The 23,747-nt window shown below is 48.7% G+C and overlaps 1 protein-coding gene across 2 annotated transcripts in view; it reads right to left on the bottom strand.

Annotated features, from left to right (window-relative positions):
* The window catches only part of FANCM (FA complementation group M), an 837,191-nt gene that overhangs the window by 775,584 nt on the left and 37,860 nt on the right, over positions 1 to 23,747 (bottom strand). For both annotated transcript variants that reach the window (XM_078659682.1, XM_078659683.1), the window contains exon 2: positions 9,969 to 10,141. In XM_078659682.1, the coding sequence (XP_078515808.1) occupies positions 9,969 to 10,141 (173 nt within the window). The remainder of the gene's footprint in view (positions 1 to 9,968; positions 10,142 to 23,747) is intronic.

The following is a 23,747-nucleotide window of genomic DNA, read 5'->3' as shown; positions in this document are numbered from 1 at the left end:
ATGTATACGCCCTGTACACACCTCTTGTTACACCCACTTTATGCCTTATCTTTCGCGACTGCTACAAACTCCGCCTACTGCTACGCCTACTGTATTGAATACAATGTATTTTGTTTAACTATATATATTGTGCACTGTTATTAAAGTTTGCTAGCCATTCCCAGATCCTGCCCCGGCAGCTGCCGGGCCCTGCCATCCTATTCCCATGCAGGCTGTCCTGTTCCTGTCCTTTTATGATTAATTAAAGCCTGTATACTCCAGCTACCTCGTATCTTGACTCTTATTTATTGAGCTAACCGTTTATTGATTATAGTCAAAAATAGATCAGGTAATTAATTATTTATTTACCACAGGTGGAGAGCCCCCGCCCTCCTGGGCCTGCAACAATGCACATCCTGGGCGAGGTGCTGGGTCTCCTCCCCCAGGATGGGCAGGGGAAAGCTTCAAAGGCATGCCGCCTCTGAGTGCTTCTCTAGACCATTTGCTGTACCCAGCAACTGGCCCCCACCAGTTCTAACCCCCACTCTGGCGGGAAGAGTGGCGGGAAAAACTACGTCAGGAAGGGGTGTGTGCCAACTTTTGCCAACTACACCCCTCAGGTGGAAGAGGCGAGGTGAAGCACGACCCCGGGCTCCGGCCATCTTGTAGATGGGGAGCCCTGCCCAATCCCAGCTAGGCTCCTGCCCCCCTCCCACAGGAGAGGAGCAGGCTAGGGGGTGTAGTCACCCCAGGACAGGGACCCATTGGTTCCTGTCCTTGCCATACCTGTAACGCCCCTAAATTTAGTATTTAGGGGTTCCCTGAACCTTCCTTCCTCAGATTCCGATACCAAAAAGAAGAAAGAAGATCAAGAAGAAGAAGTCCCGCAGTGCAACAGGACAACAACAACTGACTTGGCCCCAACCCTACCGGCCTGTTGATCCTGGAACCTGCTCCTGCCTAAAACCCGGCGACTCCTGCGGACAGCAACCTTGGGACACCCAGAGGACCTGCCTGCCTTGACCCTCTTGAAGATTGGGGCTCCCATCAGCAGGGGCTCAGCTGCAACAACCCTCCTGGTGCCAGCCAGGAAGCTCCGGACCAGCCCACTCTGCACCCGCCGAGCCAGGGCCGGGCCCAACCGAACCAAACCACGAGGACATCCCCCCGGCGACTGGGACCCGAAGTCCAGTGCCCAAAGACCCTCCTCGACGAACCAGCCAACGCCTGCAGACTCAGAACCAGGGGCCACCCCAACCGCGACAAGCTGAGGGTAAGCTTTTCCGATACCCAAAGACACCCCTGCACCCGGCGCCTGACAGCTCCCTGTGCCTCCCTTTGAGGTACCTACCTGTGCTCCAAGATCCCAACTTGCCACTCGAAGTGCTGGTCGCCCCTGGAGAGTCTCCGTCTCCGTCCTCAAGCCTGCAGCCTTTGTTCCTTTTTGACCTTCCCCATTGTATAACTTTGAGCACCCGACGGCTCAAAAGCACCCTGCACCCAGCCGCCCGAGTGCCGCTGGCTGTGACCCCTGTGTCCTATCCTACTTCCCCCCTTGCCCTGAGCTAGAGACCAGGAACCCAGCTCCCACAGCCGCGTGGCCTGCTAGCCAGCAGCCACCAACCGAAGGTCCCACTTCCCTCATTGGATATCATTGGGCCTACCTACCTCTGCACCCGGCTGCCCCTGTGTCGCTGGGATTGAACTAACTGTACTTACCTGACCCTGGGGGTTCCCTGAGTCTATGCCCAGAACCTCAACTTCACCAATCAAGTACTCACCTGGAAACCAGTAATTTACTTACCTGCCGTTGAATAACATTGACCCATTTTGACTCGAAAATGTTCTAAGTGTGAAGTTTTGAAAATTGAAAATATTCACATAAAATCAGCCAAAGTCCGAATTCCGAAGTACTCACCTGTGATCCGGGGAGAAGCCAGTACTGTACCTTTCAGCCCAGTACTGAACCGCAAAAGTAATCCCTAGCGGGGTTACTAGTAATCTGTATTTTCTCCATAGGAACCCATTGTCTGCTTTTCTATGAAATTTCTTCAAAGTGTACTTTTGAAAAATGAAATACTCTTTAAAAATCACATGAAATACTGAAAAGCAATTAACTACCTGTTTTGAGTTAAGACCCCAATGCTGGCCCTAGGAGACCAATGCTGGGTTACAAAAGTAACGCGATCGTACTTTACCTGCAACCTGAATTTCCTCCCATTGAATAACATTGTCAGATTTACATTGAAAAGTTATTAAGTGTGAACTTTTAAAACGGCTTTATATTCATGAAAATTCACTACAGTGACAAACGTTTTTGCTAATCTGGTTTCAGCTTAAACCACAGGACTGAATCTAGGATCTAGTCCTGGGACTACTAAAGTAATCTATATAGTAATCAACTGTACTTACATGTGGAAAACCCATTGAGCTCAATGCTATAGTGTGTTTTAGGATTGTGTTGCTTATTGTCAATAGTGTATTAATTGTGTGCACAAACTTTATTGCTCCTTTGCAAAGTAATTACACGAGAGAACTCATAACAAGAAAAGTATATTTTTATAGCTGTTGGTTCTAAAAATAAAACACCTATATCTGTGGATATAAAAACAATTGGCCTGGAGTTCAGTCCTTGAGTGTGTGAAACCTTTTGCTGACTGAGTGTGTACAACAAAGGCTTTACACTGTCCTCTGGTACTGCCTTACTGCTCGACCAAGCTACCACTTTGGAGAGTAAGGTCATTTCTGACTTTAACCTCTGTTATACCTCTGGGGTTGGTGGACTCTATACACATTGTACTTCCTTCTAGTCCAGTATATATAGAGCCACTTTCTCACAGCCGGCCAAACCATCATCCGCACTGATAGTAGTGACCACCACTACCCGTCAGTGCCTATCATCCCCCTAGCCCCGCCGCCAAGACTGGGCCTGGAAACAGAATAAAACGATAATAAGCCAGTAGGCTCGTCTATATCCCAGCCTCACAGAGAACTATGCCAGTGATACTGTAAACTCTTATAACTCCAATAGCTATGCTAGAGAAACCCTCTTAGCACTTGGGAAATCACCAAGTGCCAGCCTCTGCACACTCTCCATTGCCCTGCAGAGATTTGTGTCCCTTCAAATTGCCACTTCCAAAAACTGTAGCATCATTCTCTAAAGTATCAGCTACACGGCCCAATAATAATAACGTGCACAAACAAGTAATGATAGAATATTTTCTTGTAAAAGGGAGCTCCGTCTGCACATTGGGACGCATGGGACGCAAACATACACAATCTGACAACTAAGACTGACACGCAGCTGCCTCGAAATCCAACATACACAGTTCAACATTAAGTGGTATACTCAATACTCAACGAACGATACACCTGTCACAGACTTGAGAGTTGGGTAAAGCTCGGCCCCCTCCTCACTCTCCTTAGAGCACTTAGCCGCCCACCCTTCACAAAACAAGCATTTACAATGCAATAGGTCTCCCATCATTAAAGTTTGAGCTATTGGCATTGTATATTACAATGTGTTACATTAATTTGTTATCAAACTCTCAATTGTTGTATAAAGAGGATTTGCAAACTGTCAAATGTTGCTGAATAGTAAGCAACGTTGTGAATAATATTGTTTGCTAGTCATCCTTGGGTACCAGAGTACTTCACTTGAGGCAGCTCACTGCTCTGCACTCACTACTCTGCACTCACTACTCACTACTCTGCACTCACTACTCTGCACTCACTACTCACTACTCTGCACTCACTACTCTGCACTCACTACTCTGCACTCACTACTCTGCACTCACTATTCACTACTTTGCTCTCACTACTCACTGCTTTGCACTCACTACTCACTGCTTTGCACTCACTACTCACTGCTTTGCACTCACTACTCACTGCTTTGCACTCACTACTCACTGCTTTGCACTCACTACTCACTACTTTGCACTCACTACTCACTACTTTGCACTCACTACTCACTACTCTGCACTCACTACTCTGCACTCACTACTCTGCACTCACTACTCTGCACTCACTACTCTGCACTCACTACTCTGCACTCACTACTCTGCACTCACTACTCTGCACTCACTACTCTGCACTCACTACTCTGCACTCACTACTCTGCACTCACTACTCTGCACTCACTACTCTGCACTCACTACTCTGCACTCACTACTCACTACTCTGCACTCACTACTCACTACTCTGCACTCACTACTCTGCACTCACTACTCACTACTCACTACTCTGCACTCACTACTTACTACTCTGCACTCACTACTTACTACTCTGCACTCACTACTCTGCACTCAGGGACTGCTGAAACAATGTCTCTCACCTGGTTCTCGCACGACAAATAACACAAGTAAATCATGAAATGATAGAAACCCCTATGAACTGCATTTAATACTGCTTCCTGCAGTGGGAAAATAACGATAATTTAGTACAACACCTACAAGGAAAAATAAATTAGATATTTACTAAGTAAGCTTTACACACTAATCAGTACATAAGATGTGCATCTAGTAATTGTATACATTCTTGTTCATCAGTAAACTAGAGCCCAGTGAAAAGTGCAGTTCCGCGGTAGTGTCCCAAAGTTCCCTGTCCCCATTGTGCACCCCGGATGCAATACCTTGAAAGTTTGGACCTGTTGTTGCACTTACTACCTGATAGTGGAAGGTCGTTGTTCCCTCAGCTTCCATCGAGTGTGGCCTGGATCTCTTCACTGCTGCAATTGCGTCCTTGAGCCGCCTCGATGCCTCCACACTTCTCCGCAGCGTCCAGCATCTGTCCGTGTAACTAGCGAACCTCAGAAGTGGGGATTATTGGAGGTGAGATCTGCAGCCACTGCCCGGGGTGGGGGGAGTGGGCGGGGGCTATAACGCCTGCTGAAGCACCAAGGAAGTCACTGGGGTTACTAAAGTGAGGCTTGTAGGCACAGGGGGATAGGTTAGTGGGTATACCCGTGCAGAAGTGTCACAGCGAGCTGCACCCCACACTTCTAACCCCGGACCCCCTACATCTTCTCATACATTCCGGGCCAAAAATGGGACTGCCATGACAATGGCTGCTGGCGAGGGCAAAGTTGTTGGCTTCCAGTCAATCACAATAAATCTGGCCGGACCGCAGAAATTGTCTGGAGTACCAGGGAGGCCAGCTGCAAAAAGGGGAAAGCATCTTGTGCACCATGCCCACTGCCTGCCAGCTCGACCTCTTCCCACCCGAACACTGTGAGGGTGGCATTTGACAATATGAAAAGAAAACCAAGACCTACCCCTGCCAGAGCGGCATTCGCTGTCTATAGTGTGTGGTCACTGGTTCGAGACAACAACAGACGATGGTCCATGTGAGGCTGGGTCCAGATGGATCCCAGTGTTTGTTTTTTTCACTCACTGATTCATTGCTGCATGACCATGTGGCCCAGAGAGGCTATTGTTGCAGCAAATCGTGGAAGCCACGTGAAATTGTAACTAACGACTTGTAACACCTTGTAATGCTCACCCTCCCAGCCGGGCTCTGCGAGCTGCAGCCAGAGGGAGCGCAGTCAGAGTAAGGCAAGCTGGCTGCTTTTTGTTAGACAGTTCTCAAGTTCGTGCTATATAAAAAAAATGCTTGTTTTTCACTTGCCATGGAGCCGCTAGCATACCTGCTACACAGTAGCGAAGCGGACTGGAAAAGTGGACTTGGAACTCGCATCTTACTGCTCAGACTGAAGGGATCTAAATAGCTCATGAGATATCCTCCAACTACAGTCATTGGTTCCATAACAAAGGGGTGCTTCGGACTACATCTCCAGTAGCTCTGTTAAACATTTAATAATTCTGTCTTATTCAAGATAAGCTCCGATGCAGTAGAGGCTGAGTGCAAATTAATTTATTCAACTTAGTCACCACAACGCGTTTCAGCCGTTACAATGGCCTCGACCACATACTGTTCGCCATTTTAGAATGTGCACATGATTTACTTGTATCAACATAAAATAAATATTTCCATTAGGAAACGACGTAAGCAGTTTATACGTACACATCATCAATATCAAAAACATTCACAATTACTTACAAATGCAACAAAAAATACAAAATACAACTTAAATTAACCTGACTCAAATTAATTATAATTCCCAGAATGCATTTGGTTGTTAAATGAAAAATCGGAACTGGACCGCTTGGTGTTTGGAGACATGTGGTCATCTGTTATCCTAGGCTATGATGGCTAACATATAGTAAGAGGAGGGGGTATGTAACAGCTTTCCCTCGTGTTACACATTGTAAATTGCATTGTCTGCGGTCCACTGAGAATATATTTGTTGATTTTGTGCCCATGCAAGTGTCTGGGTGTGGACACTGCACCCTCCGAGACAACAAGCGCTTCTACACTGCTACCAGTGACTCCGAAACGTGCCTGTGGGATGGTGCAGACTCTCTGCACATTAATCATTGGCCCGTGGCAGGCATGAGTGCTGCTACTCTGGAGAAGCTGTGTGCCTCAGAGGATGGCTGTCCGAGCAATGGCGGGCCAGGCGTTCGGCTCTAGCTGTGATGGGTATGACATCACCGATGAACTACACACATACACAAACGAGGGATGGGGAGATGAAACATAGGCAGGTGGGGGTGGGAGAAGAAGCCTACAGGGGCAGAGGGGTGGAAGAGGTAACAAGAGTCCTTGCAAAGAAGTGGGTCTGGGCGCTGTGATTGTCAGTGACTGGAAAGGCTGCTCTGACTTGGAGAAGCATGGCGGGCAAACGCTGCATAGTCACACCCCATGGAGTATCATTTATTGAACACAACCGTTTCCTTTAGGCGCCATTTTTTAAAATAAACTACTTGTACACGAAAACGCATTCAAGTGAATTGCATTTAACTGGGCGAATACTCCTTGGTCGTAGCAGCAGGAAATCAATTGTTTTCACACAACCAAACGAATGCCAAGAGAGATCTTAGCTGCTTTTTACAGAGTAAAACGCTTAGACGGTTCATATTCTTCTTTTTGCTTTTATAATTTTTTTTTCAATGTTATTTTTTAATTAATATTAAGGTACAATCTTAGCTGTCAAGCAAGCAATTACGCACTGAAAGTGCTTGTTTTACGAGTCACTGTATTCGATGCACAACGGAGCGAGTGAAAAACTTAAACCATATGGTCCGTGGTTTCCTGTTGCTGTGGGCTGGAGTGCTGAAATGAGGTCTGCTGCTGACACGGAGGAGGACGCTACTGCGCGCGCACTAAAAACGAAACCTATGGTGGGGGCGGGACTTCCGTTTTGTGAAGCCCGCGCCCACGGAGTGCCTGGAGGAGCAGTGGTGACGCGGGGCTCCCATGCCCGAGGGAGAGCCCCGCGGTCGGAGGCTGCACAAGTCCGGAGTGCCGGTGAGCGGGGAAGGGGGGGATGCCTGTATGTGTGCGTGTGCGTGTGTCTGTGTATGCGACGGCGGAGGGGTGGGGGGGATGTCTCTCCGTGCGTTTATGTGTGCTTGTGTATGTGTGTGCGCATGCGTGCAGGGGGAGGTGTGCCTGTGTATGTTTGCGCTTCCCAGGAGACAGCCACGGCGCGCGCGTTCGCACACGCGTGGCCTGCGCCGATCGCCTTTTGCGAAATGCGCGCGGCCAGGTGCTGTCTCCTGGGAAGCAGAGTCAGTAACAAAAGATCTCCTGGCGGACACAGCGCTGACGCGCTGTTAAACGCCAGGAGACCTAAAAAGAAAGTAGAAACTCTGGCTACAGCCCTCAGAAGGAGCGGGGGTCTCTTCCGCACACCACATCTTGCTGAGATGGATACTGGGCTGAAGCCCCCCTAGTGGGCCGCCTAAGGACACACACTATACAATCGACAATATCAGTTAGGTTCCGTTTGGGCGGTGTTATGAGGTTTATGGACTGATAGACGATGTTGCAGTAGATATGAAAATACACGGATGCCATAGCTTCGAAGCCCCGCTGAGAATATAGATGTAAGAACCTGCTGGTGTTGGCACGTTTCGTTGACGTCATGAACTGCGGTAGTCCTTGATCGGCATACAGATCATGATATGCACCATACCATCGCTCTGAGTGTAAGATGTAACTAAATTATGAATATTTACGTCTGTGTTATGTTGTAAAACTAATACTTACTGTGACAAAACATATAAAAGTGAGCTCTGTACTTTCTTATTTGTTACAAAAATTAACTTATCAATAACAATGCTGGCTTAACTTTTATTATTGATACTGGATTAAATGAATGCTCAAACCCAGATCTTATATGGGTCAAAACAAATTATTAGGTGTGATAGCAATACTCATAAAGCAGGTGGGTCTTATGTTTCTATTCAAACGCATCCTACAAAAAAAAAAAAAAAAAAAAAAGATTTGGTTCTTCACACAGGTACTACAACCTTTATGGCACTAAAACTATACTATAAAATTCCTCCTGGTGTACAACTCCTCTCTTCTCCAGCCCCCTTTCTGGACCCCCCCACCTCCACCATAACACTTAGGGCCTAATTACGATGTCGTTTGGTCAGCTTCCGACTGCTCGTTGGAGGCTTACCGACCAACATGGGGTAGGTTTACATTGACCAGTCGGATGTGGCACATAATTCCTTAAGAAAGGCGTTTCCACCGTCGTGATTATGATGTGAGTTTCCAACAGCCTTCCAATGTCGGCTTTTCTGGAAGGAAAAGAATGTCAGAGAGCGACTTTGAGGGCCCCTAGCAGGGACCCCTTCTCCCCTGGACCTCTAGTTGAGGCCCTGCCGGGCACCTATGGTGCTCTCCTTCACATCCCTGCACCGTGTGGCAGGCACCTAAGTTCCATTTTACAATGGGAGCTTGTGCTGCAGCCTGTTTCAGAGCACTGCACATGTACCCATTGTAAAATGGAAGTTCCTGACCACATATATGGGGTTGCATCCTAATTCGGTATGCGGAACCGTCGACCTATGTCACAGTGTCGGGGCCTAAGTTTCTCCCTGCCTTCCTTTACGTTATTGCTTCCCTCTTTAGAAATACTAATGACTTCCTTCCTCACCTTTGAAGACTTTAATCTCCATATTGATTATAATCTTGAAAAAGAAGCTCATGTGGTCTTCGAAGGATGCACCCATTGAAAATAGGAACCATTAACCCTCAAGCCCCACACATACAGGGGTGTGGAATTATACCAGACTCTGAAAATATTACGTTTCCATTTATGTCAGACCTTTGATGAGTCACCAGCTCTGTTGATGAATGGGTTCTGTTTAGGGCAGCTTTTTGATCATAGTAGGGCTCTAGATACACCAGCACTTTTCTATACCCGAGTTCTGATTACAGCAGAGTTCAAGATTTATCATTGTATTAACTGTACCAATGCTCTCATAATTTCTCAAGTTTGAGGAAGCATTTTGGGAATTGCTCTGGCAAATTTGCTGAATTTCACAAAATTCTACCGTAAATTAATCCAGATTATATTTGCTCTCCAGTGCCTATGCTGCAAACTGAGGATTAACGAGAACACTCGGTCTGACCTCCACAATGTATAATTCACTGGAAAATCCTTTTCTTTTTTCCTGTGCATCAGTTCCCATGTTTGTAACAATTGTTGGTATATGCCAAGCACTATCCCCTTTCTCAAAGGCATTCTGTGGCACTGTAAACTAGCAGGCTGAGTATTGTGCTGCTGGGGTGTGGTGGGGGTGGGTGAGTCTACATGTGCAGGTAAACAAAATAGAGGAAATCTTGTAGACTTTGACCCCAAACAAGAAGTCACGGACTCCGGGAGATAGGGATTACACATCCCGGAGTGTGTGGCTATTCACAACCGCATGATGGAAAATTCACACAATGGTGTCCTACAACATAAAATCCTGATTAGAAAAAAAATTAAACGGGCCTCGGGAAGTACATTGCGTTACAGCCCCTAAAGCATTTAAGGACTTCTTGATTATAAACAATGGCTAAATCACTTCTAACTCAATAATTAATAGTTTAGTTATGGCATTGTGATGGACATGCTGGGTTGACATTACCTGACAGTAAGCATGGTTTCCCAAAGCTTTGTGCGCTTCATCAATGACGAGGCATTTGATCTGAGATGCAGGGCAGGCTCCACGGGTAAGGTCATTCACCATTACTTGCGGCGTTAAGAAAAACACTTTGCGGTTCTGCCAGATCTCTCTCCGATTAATGGCCTGGGTAGTACCTGTAAAGTACAGTAAACACAATAACTCACAAAAGGATTTTTGACATTCTGTATGTAAGAGCATAGAAGGTATCACAGTGTTTGTAACTCTCAATACATGAAATGCGTGCTTGCATAAGTACTGACTACTTTATTTCTGTTACGTTAAGCGAGACTGGACTGGGCATCTCAAATTGAGAAGTAGTTTCTGTGCCCTCAGATACTGGATGCCCTGTCTCTTCACAATCAAGGAGATAACTGGTTTGTGAATTACCAGAGACATATATGATAGGTAAACTGAAAGAGATAGTTGTACATAGATTGCAGTATAATGCTAAAAGGAAAGGAGCAAAGAAACGTCCGCCAGGGCCAAGTGGCTTGTCCATTTCCAAGACAGCTCCATCAATTCACTTAAGGGATGAATTAGATTTTGGCTGAGAGGGTACTCAGTTGGAACAGCGACAAAGTATCCCTGCTGCCATACTCTCGATCTGGCCGTATGATTTAAAATTGGACGCATCACCAAGGTTTATATTGATGGAGTAAAATTTTCTTCAACTGCCTGAGCGAGTTGGGGCTGTCAGAAGTAAGGTTTATCAGAAATGGGGGGGAATGAACCACATCAGTATCAATACCAGAGTCTCAGAACGTTTTGTCCCGGAGACCCGCAACCACACATTCACAGACTGCAGTGTATGTAATCTCCACTTAGTGTGGTTCGGTGGATAGCGTCATCATCGGGTCTTGTCACTTGAGTGTCCCGTTCTACAAGTGGCATCAAAACCTCCACCAGGAGGGAGACTGGATGTTGACAGTGGTGAGTGAATTAAAATTATCTCCTATCCTTTAGGTGAATCTTTATTGGGGGTGGGGGGAAGAGGATAGGGATAAGTCTAAAAACAAAGCGGTGTTTAGAGGATGAGTTACAACACCTAGTGGTCAGGTCGACATGTTTCAGCCTGGAACGGCCCCTACGCATCTATGGCCTTCATCAGGAACAAAGAAAAATATATGGAGGCCTTAGGCCTTAGACTTCAGGGCTTCCCAAATAGTTTGTTATTGGCGAGTAGAAGCACTCACCAGTCATCGTTAGTGAGCACGCTTTTCTCCAGACAGAACGTGGCTATAGGTACTGTCTTATGACCTATAACTTAAATATACATTTTATTTCCATCATGGTGTGGAGAAATGTAGGGCATGGGTGTAAGCTTGGCTTTAAAATTTCCTGCGCAGTGCTCCTGCATGCATCTCTCTAACCTAATGTTGTCAGAAGTCAGTCATCTGACCATCCGCCATATTTAGAGTGAGCAATCAAATGGCTTTTTCTTACTGTCCGTTACATCTGCAAAAAGATAACAAACATTGGCATAGCCAATAGGTCTCGCATTTGGGACCTTATAAGTGTTTAGTTGCAACAGTTGGTGTTGTTGCACCAAGGAGATTCTGCTGCATAACTAAATACTTATAGGGTCCAAAAAGTGAGACATATTGGCTATGCCAATGCTGGGGGGTTTTTTGTTGCTGTTTTGTTTAAGTTGCCAGATCTACAATAGCTGGACATAGTTTTTGTTAACAGTTCTTTGCATCAAATGAACTTGTTTTCATTGCTTTGAATGTTGTTTCCATTCTGGTTGTAGGAAGCAGTGTGTGGGAGCTGCCTAGCTGTGCGCATGCGCCAAACTTTGCAAATGAGAAAAAGCCTGGTGCAGGCGCAATTTACAAGTGTGGAGTGAGTGAGCCCCAGGCAGCATGATTCACTCACACAGGAGTGCATGCACTGCACCTGCATACTCAGCATGGTTTAAGGAAACTTGTCCCACTCCCTCCCCAGCATCGAACACATATTTACCAAGAAACTCTGAGGAGAGCCTGCCTGCTGCACTGACAGCTGGTGGTGGGTGTGCCTGGTGAAAGCGTGCACTGACGGCTGGTGGAGTGTGTGCCTGGTGAAAGCATGCACTGACGGCTGGTGGTGTGTGTGCCTGGTGAAAGCGTGCAAGGACAGCTGGTGGTGTGTGTGCCTGGTGGAAGCGTGCACTGACGTCTGGTGGTGTGTGTGCCTGGTGGAAGCGTGCACTGATGGCTGGTAGTGTGTGTGCCTGGTGGAAGCATGCACTGACGGCTGGTGGTGTGTGTACCTGGTGGAAGCGTGCACAGACGGCTGGTGGAGTGTGCCTGGTGAAAGCGCGCACTGACGGCTGGTGGTGTGTATGCCCATTGAAAGCATGCACCGACAGCGGGTGTTGTGTGTGTGCCTGGTAAAAGCATGCACTGACGGCTGGTGGTGTGTGCCTGGTGGGAGCATGCACCGACGGCTGGTAGTGTGTGACGGCTGGTAGTGTGTGTGCCGGGTGGAACACATATTTACCAAGAAACTCTGAGAAGAGCCTGCCTGCTGCACTGACGGCTGGTGGTGTGTGTGCCTGGTGAAAGCATGCACTGATGGCTGGTGGTGTGTGTGCCCGGTGGAAGAGTGCACTGACGGCTGGTGGTGTGTGTGTGTGTGTGTGTGTGTGTGTCCCGGTGGAAGCGTGCACTGACGGCTGGTGGTGTGCGTGCCCGGTGAAAGGGTGTACTGCCGGCTGGTGGTGTGTGTGCCTGGTGGAAGCGTGCACTGACAGCTGGTGGTGCGTGTGCCTGGTGGAAGCGTGCACGGACGGCTGGTGGTGTGTGTGCCTGGTGAAGGCTTGCATTGACGGCTGGTGGTGTGTGTGCCTGGTGGAAGTGTGCACTGATGGCTGGTGGTGTGTGTGCCTGGTGGAAGCGTGCACTGACTGCTGGTGGTGTGTGTGCATGGTGGAAGCGTGCACTGACGGCTGGTGGTGTGTGTGCATGGTGGAAGCGTGCACTGACGGCTGGTGGTGTGTGTGCCTGGTGGAATCGTGCACTGACGGCTGGTGGTGTGTGTGCCTGGTGGAAGCGTGCACTGACGGCTGGTGGTGTGTGTGCCTGGTGGAAGCGTGCACTGACGGCTGGCGGTGTGTGTGCCTGGTGGAAGCGTGCACTGATGGCTGGTGGTGTGTGTGCCTGGTGGAAGCGTGCACTGACGGCTTGTGGTGTGTGTGCCTGGTGGAATCGTTCACCGACGGCTGGTGCTGTGGGTGCCTGGTAGAAGCGTGCATCGACAGCTGGTGGTGTGTGCCTGGTAGAAGCGGGCACTGACGGCTGATGGTGTGTGTGCCTGGTGGAAGCATGCACTAACGCCTGGTGGTGTGAGTGCCTGGTGGAAGCGTACACTGACGGCTCGTGGTGTGTGTGCCTGCTGGAAGCGTGCACTGACGGCTGGTGGTGTGTGTGCCTGCTGGAAGCAGTCGCATTCACAGTGATAGAAGACACAAATGAAACTAGTGAGGAAGTGGGGGAGAAGGGAGGGGAGTGCAGCAGAGGAGCATGATTCACAGCTAGAAGACACAAATGAAGCTAACCAGGAGGGAGGGGGAAAAGGGAGGGGGGTGGTGCAAGCAGAGGAGCCTGATTACAGCAATAAAAACACAGATGGCAGCTGTGCACTTGCACGAGCTCGTGAACGCAAGCTGTAGGCCTGCAAAAGCCTCTGGTGGCACTTTCAATAGTCACTTACTACATGTCTCGAAGAGACAGTGCATGCGCTGTCTCAGGCGAGACCTAAAAATGGCCCCTATTCCATGAGGGAAAAAGTCCTATGGTGTGGTGGTCATTAGTTTTCAACAAAATAACTTCCACTTTTGGAGTTTGTTTTTGAAAAATAAACTACTTTAGAAAGGTTAGATGACTGGCGGTCATGTTTGACTGAGGGATCAATCAAAATGCCTTGATGGCAGTTCTTTCAAAAGTACAGAGATGTGAGCAGGGCTGACAGACCGCTCTAAATTTAGTGGCTGGAGTAAAGACTGATTGGCATATGTAAAGTCCTCTGCCACCCTCTATGCATTTACTTCATCCACCAAACCCTAAATTAGGGCCTTAGTCTTACGTTTTGGCTTAAGGCATACATTATTTATCATGTGAAAATCTGTGTCCCTGTTACAGGACTTTGCGCTTGTAAAAATGATGAGAGCATTAATTAATAGTTGAACAAACTTCAAGGATGACTGCATTCATTAGTAATGTATGTACGAGAGAGAGTTCAGAGAGATGTAGACAGTTTACAACACTTTTACAAACGGGGGTTGCAGACAGCCATAATGATGTCATAAAAATGCTAAGAGTTTGTGACCGGGCAGACTTGCACCCTGGGTCACGTAACGACAATACGAACTGGTGGACTGCTTTACCCCCGTCACTCTCTCTCTTTGATCACCAACAGGAGGACTGGTCCTGGGAAATAGATCAGAATAAGACCGAAGAAAAAGAACTGTGTGCCTTTAATTGGGCTTTCTACTGTGACGAGGCTCCGCCCCCTGGGAACGTCATAGGACAGCCACTGGATAAAATTCAGGAAGTACACAACGAGGTGTGCAATGTCACCGACATGAAGGAGGAGAGCAGAGGAGCAACGGCGATAGCGAGGAACAGCGAGAATCATCCCGAAGACAGTGAGGAGCAGCAGTCGGAAGGAGAGCTGTTGACAGCGGAGGCAGTGCCAGGAGGCCAACGTTTCCACTCATCCCTGAGCCACGCCCACGGAGGAGCGTGGCTTCTCCCGGTACGGGACCGAATCTCGGGCTGGGTAGGGAGGTGGGGACGCCCCTAACCGCCAAACGGAGCCTGAAGCACTGTACAATATTGCCTGCATAACCCCAACCGTATTCCTCACTCCTTTCCCCCCCTGTTTTCCGGCACCTCACTCACTCACTATCCTGCAACCGGTATCGTGCACCAAATGCACCCCCGGCCCTGTCACTAGTGGTACTCAGATAACAGACTCACTGACGAGTTCTTCTCGGCCTTATTCTTTTGGGCTGCCGTTCCTTTCCCGGGACTGACGAGGAAGTCCAAGATGAGAAGAAGAACTGGCTGCCTGGAGACCTGGGACCCTTCCGCCATCACGGATCCCGCTAAGTTTGCAACAGAGAGACTGACTGGCCGAAATAAGCGTGTCTTAAAGAAAATAAAACCTTACCTACCTCGACCCAGTTTTCGCCTCGTTCATTCCGCGCCGCCACAACTGGTGTCAGAAGTGGGATCAACTTCCATCAGTGATCCCATGATGGATAACCTTATACAACATCTAATTAGGGGCCAAGAAAAGCTGGAATGGGCCGTCGAACGACAATGGCCTCAGCCCAACAAGATCGCGAGGTGTTTAAAACCACCATTTAAGCTCAACTAGAAGGCCTACAAAAGGTGGTACAAGAACCCACTACTTTGGCGCAAGGCGAACAACGTCCCCCCACTCCACATCCATCAGGGGTCTCTCTACAGAAGTATACAACAGGAGAGGACCCGTTTCTTACAAACTTTGAGAGAGCCGCCTGAGCCTGTGGCTGGCTAGAGGACAAGTGGCCATTTATTTGTAGCCCCGCTTCTAACTGGGGAGGCTCATGCTGCATATCAGGTAGCGAACGCAAATGGCATCACCCCCTATGCCAAAATCAAAGAAGTGATCTTGGATCATTTCGGACTCGATGCGGAAGCCTACCGCGTTAGATTCCGTAAAGAGAGGTGTATCGGGGAAAAATCCAAAGACCCTGTTTTTCCGATTAAAAATGGCCACAGATAAATGGGTACGACCGAACAGCAGTACGAAGGAAGAAATAATGAACAGGATTTACTTGGAGCAGTTTTTGGAGGCTTTACCTTATGGTACACAGAGGTGTCGGCTGGAGGCTTGAGGTAGGTCAGGGGTCAGGGGTCGCCGGATCTCCGGAGAGGAGGGGGGGTCTCCTCTTGGTGTTGGGCTACTCGAACTCGGGCCGTGGGCGTCAGGTGCAGAGTGGTGCAGACCTACAGATCCTTGCGGAACTGTTGCCTGTTGTTTGAACAAATCCGGTGTCCACAGGAGACAGAGTCTTCGGGATTGAAGGCAGGCAGGTTCTCTGTGTTTCTTGAGGTTGGTGGCTGCAGGACACACCAGGATTTCACTGGAGCAGGCTCGAGATGGGGACACGCAAGGGGTGGGGCCAAGACAGTGGGAGTCCTCCTCTTGTTACCTTCAGCATGGCTGTTCGGTCCTTCTTCTGGTTTCTAGTCTGAGGAACCAAGGTTCACGGGTGCCCCTAGATACTAGATTTAGGGTGTACAGGTAGATAAAAAGGTTGGGACCAATGGGTCCCTTCCCTGGTGTGGGTACACCCCCTATTATGCCATCCTCCAGTGGGAGGAGGTCATAAGCCTGTCCCAGCATGTGCATTGTTTCAGGCCCCGAGAGCAGCAGGCTCTCGACCCAGAGGTCCAGGAACATGTCTGGTGGTGGCAGCTGAAAGCAGCCACTCAACCTGGACACAGTGGTAGGTCGTTTGTTAGGGGCCATCTCTAAGATGCCCTCTGTGTGCATTTTTTATTAAATCCCACACTGGCACCAGTGTGGGTTTAATGTGCAGGGAAGTTTGAAACCAAACTTCTCAGTTTTCAGTGGAGCCATTATGGTGCTGTGGAGTTCGTAATGACAAACACCCAGCACCATATACTCTTAATGGCAGCACTGCACTTCCAATGTCTAAGAAAGGACTTAGAAACTGTAGGGGTTGTGGGACTGGCGGGTGGGTCAGGGATTAGAGACACACCAGTCTGTTGTGGTAATGCAGGCTTTATTGGGATACCCCGTTTCACGTTTAACATAAGGGTCCTTCTTGTTCTAAATGTCAGTCTCTCCTTAGCGAATTGACTAGGATCCGTTTTGGCGGTGGGCGTAGTCCCCTCTGCTTTGTCCTGTTGTGTCCCTCTTCTGGGCTGTCCTGACGAGGCGTCTTCTCCACCGGCTCCGGGTTCCCCAGGAAAGAGAAGACCAACAGAAACAGGGCCGTTAGTGTTATCGTCCTCTGGGGGATTCGTGCACCTTGGGACCGTGAGGTGAGAGCGGGGTTCACCCGGTGAGGCTGTACACTCTGCACAAGTGGTGGGGGTTTGTGAGCACAGAAGGTGAGGGGTATACGCGGGGTAAAGAAACACGAGGAGGGGAGGACAATGGACCGGTAGGGGCTATGTACACTTTCTACACGCGCTTACTTCCCACCCAGGCTGCCATACGCTGCCGTACCTGAGTGAGCCACACTCCTCCCCTGGGAGCGTGGCACGGCGGCTCGTGATGTCGTTGGCCTCCTGGCTTTCCTCGGGACCCTCCTCCGCTTTCCTTGCTCTCTTCCTCCGTTATTCGCCTGGTTTCGTCGCTCTCTTCTCCTCTCCGCTCTCCGTATGCAACTCCGCTCCTCTCCTGCTTCCTCGGGGTGACGTCACACGCGCCGAACCAGACTTCCTGGGTTTTGTCCAATCCCTCTGTGCTGACGTTGTCTGGAGGTCGGGCCTCCTCCTCCTCAGAAAACACCCAGTTAAAGGGACCGGGTTCATTTTCCTCAGGTTCGTCCTGCTCTGATTCCCAAGGGGTCGTCTGCAACGAAGGAGGCATTACAGGGTCAGGTCTGGGGGTCCACCACTCCTTGTCACAGGGTATAGGACTCATGCACCTGTACCCTCACCACTGGTATTAGTGCAACCAGCTAGATGGGTGACTGATCAATGCCAGGGCAGTGGGAAGTAGGCATGGCACACAGGGATGTGTGCCATGTCGGCTCTTCACTTTATTCTGCCCCCAGACACGCAGCCTGCAAAGGCAGTATGTTTGTGGTGTAAAGGTACAGGGCCTCTAAGGGTGGCACAATAAGTGCTGCAGCCCTTAGAGGTCTTCCCTGGACATAGTGACCTGGGTACCTGTGGTACCATTTACCAGGGGCTGACCTGTGGCCAGAGATGCCAAGTGGGTTTAGGTTAGTTTTGGGGAAAGAACACAGGCCCTGGGATCCTGTTTGGCAGGGTCCCAGGGCACAACAATTCAAAATTGCATTAGTCTGGCAAAACGTGTGGGGGGGGGGGTGGGGGGGAGAGGTTTACTGCAACAGAAACCCAGTTTCTCACACTGGTCCACTAGCCCTTTAAGGCCCGGGCTCCACAGGCCCAATAAGCCACACTTTCGGGCCAGGCTGATACTCCACCTGGTCATACCAGTGTTTCTGGTCATAATAGTGTGTCATAACTTCCTAGCTGGCCCCGGATTCTCAGTAGCCTCTTTCCACAATCACCTCATCTGAGCCCAGAGGGCCAAAATATAGCTCATTGCATCTTGAGGGGGTTTCTTGAGAGCTTGCTCACATCCTCCTTTACAAGGTTGAGAGGTCCACACAAAGGGTGTCTAAACAGAAGGTCAAAGGGACTGAATACCACTCCCTTCTGAGGCACCTCCCGGTGTGGAAAAAGAAGGCTTTGCTAGAGTATGTCCCACTTACTCCTAATCGGTTTTGAGCGGCCTAAAACATGCCTTCAGGGAACTGCTGAATCTTTCAACAGGCCCATTAGTCTGGGGTTGGTATGTGTCACGGGGTAGCAAACTCCCCTTTGCGTCCTCCCGTAACTAAATCTCCATCTCGTCAACAGGACTGGTCTGGGCCCTTTAAGAACAGCCTGGACTTCCTGGACTTTGACTCCAACCCCTGTAATGACGAAGTTTGTCAGCCTATCAGATCTGGCCTCAGGGGAAAGAAAGGCATACCCGGAAGACGCGAGAGTTGGCGAGGTCCAGCGCGACTGAGAGCGGAGGAGAGGAAGACGGCGGGAAGGAGACCGGAGTGAAGCCACGGACCTGGATGACGACGAAACCGGGAGTGCTGGCAGCGGAGCCCAGGGCCTGGAGGACATCGGAGTCGGGAGTGCTGGCAGCGGAACCACGGACCTGGAGGACCTCGGACCGGGAGAGCTGACAGCCGAGCCAAGGGTCGAGAGAACGTCCCGGAGAGTGTACTGCAGGAGAAGCCAGGAGGCCACCGTCCCCTTGCATCGCCCAGCCACGCTCAGGAAGACGCGTGGCTAAGCCAGGTATGGGGTCGCCTCAGAACACTCTTAGGATTTAAGAAGGGGGGGGAACCGGGTAGCAGAGGGAGGAGGGAGTGACTATTTTAAGGGCACCATTTCCTTTTGAGCACTGAGCACCACACTCATGGGGTTAGTGTTCTCTCCTAGGACAAATGGTGATGGCTTATTCCTCCTCACTAATGTTACCCGCATGCCCTACTCCATAACCAAAAATCGGATATAGAGCTGTGAGTTAAGAGCAACGTTTCCTTTCTTTTATTTCGAAATACCTTGGCAAGACGGTGAGGAGAAAACGGAAACAGATCAAGCCTTGAAGTTACTGAAGACCAGCTGCAAGAAGCCTACCCCCTCGTTTCATTGTGACGAGTTGAACTTTGTGTTTAAACCAACAAATAAAAGAAAACTTAGTTTTCTCACACTTTAGTATTGGCTCCTTCTCTCCTTGTAGACCCCCAAGGTTACAGTATGGTATGAAGAACTTTTGTTACCTCCACACCCGCTCACAGGAACTTCATGTAGGCAGACAAAGATGGTGCTCCTGTCAAACGATCTCTTTGGGTATACCCATTCAGATAAATATTGCCATCAGAACGTGGTCACTGATCACATAATCACGGTCCTCAGAGGAATGGTATTCGGGTTCAGAGTGGCATAGTCCACCAAAATAAGGATGAACCTGTTGCCAAGGGCAGTCTTTGGGTCCGGAGGCCCAACAATGTCAATATCCATCCTTTCAAAGGGTGTTCCTACCTCCGGGAATGGAGGCAGGGGGGCCTTGTGTGTTGCCCTGGACTTCCCACTGGCCTGGCAGGTTACACAGGATCTGCAGGATGCATCGGATTGCACTCTCATCCCGGCCAATAAATGTGGGTGACAAATTAATTAAAGGTTTTGGCTTGCCCCAGATGTCCTGCTGAGGAAATATCATGAGCTATCTCCAGGAGGAAGGCCATGTAGCACTGGAGGACCAACAACACATGAGTTGCTCCAGGATCAAGGACCTTACACTTGCTATACAAGAGACCTGTCTCCCAAAAGAGAAAGTGATCACCAGAAGTGCGCCAGCTGTCTGCGTTTCCGCCTGGAGCCATACACTCTCAAGAGAAGGGCACTCAAACTGTGCTTTGCAGAACTCTGCCTGGGACAGTCCCCCCCCTTCAGTCTGGAAACTGGCTAACTCAGGTAGGCCCCCAGAGCAGCAATGTCTTCCCCATTAAGTTCTGGGGTGTCCTCTCAGGATCAGTCTCCTCCTGGACTATGAAAATATCTAAGGCAGGTTTCCCATGCCCCTGCCATTTCTCTTATTGGTAGGTATCATACCCCCTTGGGTTGTTCGCCCGTGAGGGATTACTTTGTCTCTCCACACTTTTTTTCACAAATAGGTGGGGGTTTCTGCTTACTAAGAAGCCTTTTGATGCACTGGATAAATTGCAATCCAGGCACTGCCGTTCGCTTTGGTGGACTGTCAGTGGATTAAGGGTAATTGTTTTAAGTAATAGGCAAGAGAGCGTTGCAAATAAACCACAATAACAGAAGATAGGTTTTTGCGACTTGATAGTAACGTCATATGTACGCTTCGCAGAGTATATAACCAAAGAGATTATATGACTCCATGTGAAAATTTTGTTGCCTAAAGAGAACGGGTTCTTTTGTGTTGTCTTATTGGTAGGTACCTGGGCTATTTTTTCAGGTTCCATTTTCTTTTGATTCCCTTGGTGGGCTGCCATGGACCGTGTGATCAGGTACACCCAGTCAGGCAATCCCAACATCTCCATGTGTGGCCCGAGCTCTACCTCTATCCAGATGGCTCTAGGTCATTCCCTAATAGACAGTCAACAGGCATGGAAACACTCACAACTACCTTTAAGAAACCGGAGGCCCTCACCCTCATTCATAAATAACCTGGTTGTCTGCTGTCACAACTTGGTGAATTACATCAGAGACTACCTACCCAACTACACTAGATGACACCTAACGGTAGTCATACTAGCTCCTGCGTCTCTCAGAGACTCCAACTCCATATGCGGGGAGAATATGGCCTAATGGCTAGGGCAGTCAGTCTCAAATCTGGAGAACCAGGTTTGTGTCTCGGCAATGACGCTCAAAATCCTGTGATCCTGGGCAAATCACTTAATCTTCCTGTGCGTAACAAAAAATGTATGCCCCCTTGTGTAATGCAACTGGTGCTTATGTAAAGCACTTTGATACATTCAGATCGAGTTAGCGCTATATATAACTCCGGTAAAAAAAGCCTCTGCCCCTTGATGGGGACCTACTGCCTATACTTCTAAGGTCAGGTATGTGAGTCTTTGCCGTCATCTTTTTGACACCCAGGAACACTAGGATAACCTCTCCACTCCTCCCCTAGAACTAACTAGGGCGAAATACTCCTGGGCACTACATTAGCCTTACCAGGAGTAGGTTCACTAGTAGGAGGATGCTTCCTATGCTAACAGATAGGATCCACCTTACATTGCCCGTTGTGGTAACACTCATTCCACTTGGGCCGGAAGTAAGCCGGGTTATTTTCCCTATTAAAACTACCCTTCTTTTGCTCAGGATTGGAGTGGGACTTCCTCCCCCTGGAAACATTTTTGGAAGCCTTATGAAAACTCTTTTGATTTATATTTGTCACTCCCCTTCTTCTAGAGGATACCCTGTCCAACCTTTGGGTGTCCCCCAACCCCCGGTACCTTCTTGTCGACCCTGGAGCTGAGCAAGAGCTTGGCAAGTTTTCAGGATATAGTGAGCTTAGGAATCAACCAGGCGTTGGCGCAGTTCTGAAAAACAATTACCGAACATGTGCTCTGTGAAGAAAAGATTGTATAGGTCATCATAATTATTTGTGTTACTGCCCCTTCACCCAACCACACCTGTGCCTTACTGAAATCTTGAAAAAAATCAACCCAAGACTGGTTAGCCTGCTTCTGACTGTCTCTAAACCTTAACCTGTACTTCTCTGGGGTGAGAACATATTTCACAACCAGGGCTTCTTTTGTATCGGGGCATACTTCATCCAGCCCCCCCTTCCCTGGGCAGGTAGGGCATCCCTCCTTGAATTGGGGATATATGGTTCCACAGACTAGATCCCCAATCATCATCAGGGACTCTGTGCATTTCTAAGGCCACCTCATATGCCTCAAATCACTTTTCAATGTCATCCCCACCACAAAGCTAGGCACTCTGTCTTTGGGTATGTGGACCGGTTTACCTTCCTTAGGGACTCCACTGTCACTGCCACCATCCTCTCTGGACTTTGGCCTGTCTTGCATTCAAGTCCAGTTCTTTTGGACTCACTTCATGAGCCAACATGGTCTACTTCTTTTACAAGGGGAGAGGAGTTAGCCTAACGGCTAAGGCGCTCGACCTCGGAATCTGGGTTCGAGTCTCGGTAACGACGCCAAAACCTCCTGTGATTCTGGGCAAATCACTTAATCTCCCCGTACCTAAAAATGAAAGTGTGTCCTCATGTAAAACGTAACTTGTGCTATGTAAAGCGCTCTGATACCCGATTCGGTTCGGGTCTAGTTCGCGCTATATAAAACTACAAAAAAAAAAAAGAAGGTCAACCCTTTCTCCCCCAGGGCCAATTCAGTTGTTGACCTTTTTCCCTCAGCAACCAGCTTTTTCTCCTCTGGGGTTTGCTCTCAGCCCTCATGTCTTTCAAATACTCAGGGGGCAGGCTGCGGGAGGACACACTGTTCCGTTCCCTGCATCTGGAAGGGGACCTGATTCGTGAAGGCCCTCTCTCCTCTGCCTCTGGGGCCATGATCAGGACGTTCACTCTTTCCTCCTACACTTCCTCCTCCTCCTGTGATACAGACTGCAGCAGGTGAGCTGCCTCCCAGGCTCCAAGGGCTATCTACTATTCCAGTTTCTCGGGTCCTTAGGCTACCTTCATACCCCTCTCCTTACATAACTTTTCCAGGAGGGGCTAGGTACAACCTTCAAGCTACCCTTGGAAGATCAGGAAAGGCAGACCTTTCCCCACAGCAAAGGCCATTTCGTCCCATCTGGAGGGAATACACGCCACAACACAGGAGTGTCATTAACAGTCATGTGACCCTGGACGCTGGCAGAAAGGCACATTTAATTTAGGTTGAAAATTGTCAACTTTCTAAAAGTAGTTTAATGCAATAATGTCTCAATGGGAGTCAAGAGGAGGATATGATTTTAAGGGTAAATTAATGACACAAGAAAGAAAACATTGACCCAATTTTTAGATTAGATGCAGTTATATTTCACAAGTCCCTTAAGATTTCTTACTTTGGAAAAGCTTTATTCGGTCCCGTAGCTTTATATCACATCTTCATCTCTCCCATTAGGCAGCAATCCTCCACCTTGTGTCACCCTAGTGCTGATGATGGCCTCTAGTCTAGAAGGTTGAAACGTCGTCTTGTACCAGCTAAATTTGGATTTCGAACTATGTCATGATTTCGCATTGATTTTTGCATTGTAATAAGTCATGCATAACATTTTCCTGAAACCAGAGTATTTTCTTTTTTCCGGCGTTTCACTTGCACCATTAAAAGTATTTCTTCAAAAGCGCAATGTATTCACCTTGCACTTAGCACATGTTTTAAAAACATGGTTGATGCAACATTTTAATTTGTGAAACATATTGGTATGCCTCTGCTGATAAACTGCATCTAGTCTAAAAATTGGGACTATGTGTTGTTGTTTCTTA

The sequence above is a fragment of the Lissotriton helveticus genome, chromosome 9 (assembly GCF_964261635.1).
Source record: "Lissotriton helveticus chromosome 9, aLisHel1.1, whole genome shotgun sequence".
NCBI lineage: Eukaryota > Metazoa > Chordata > Amphibia > Caudata > Salamandridae > Lissotriton > Lissotriton helveticus.
The sequence above is the reverse complement of the archived record's forward strand: the minus strand, read 5'-3'. Positions and strand labels throughout refer to the sequence as shown.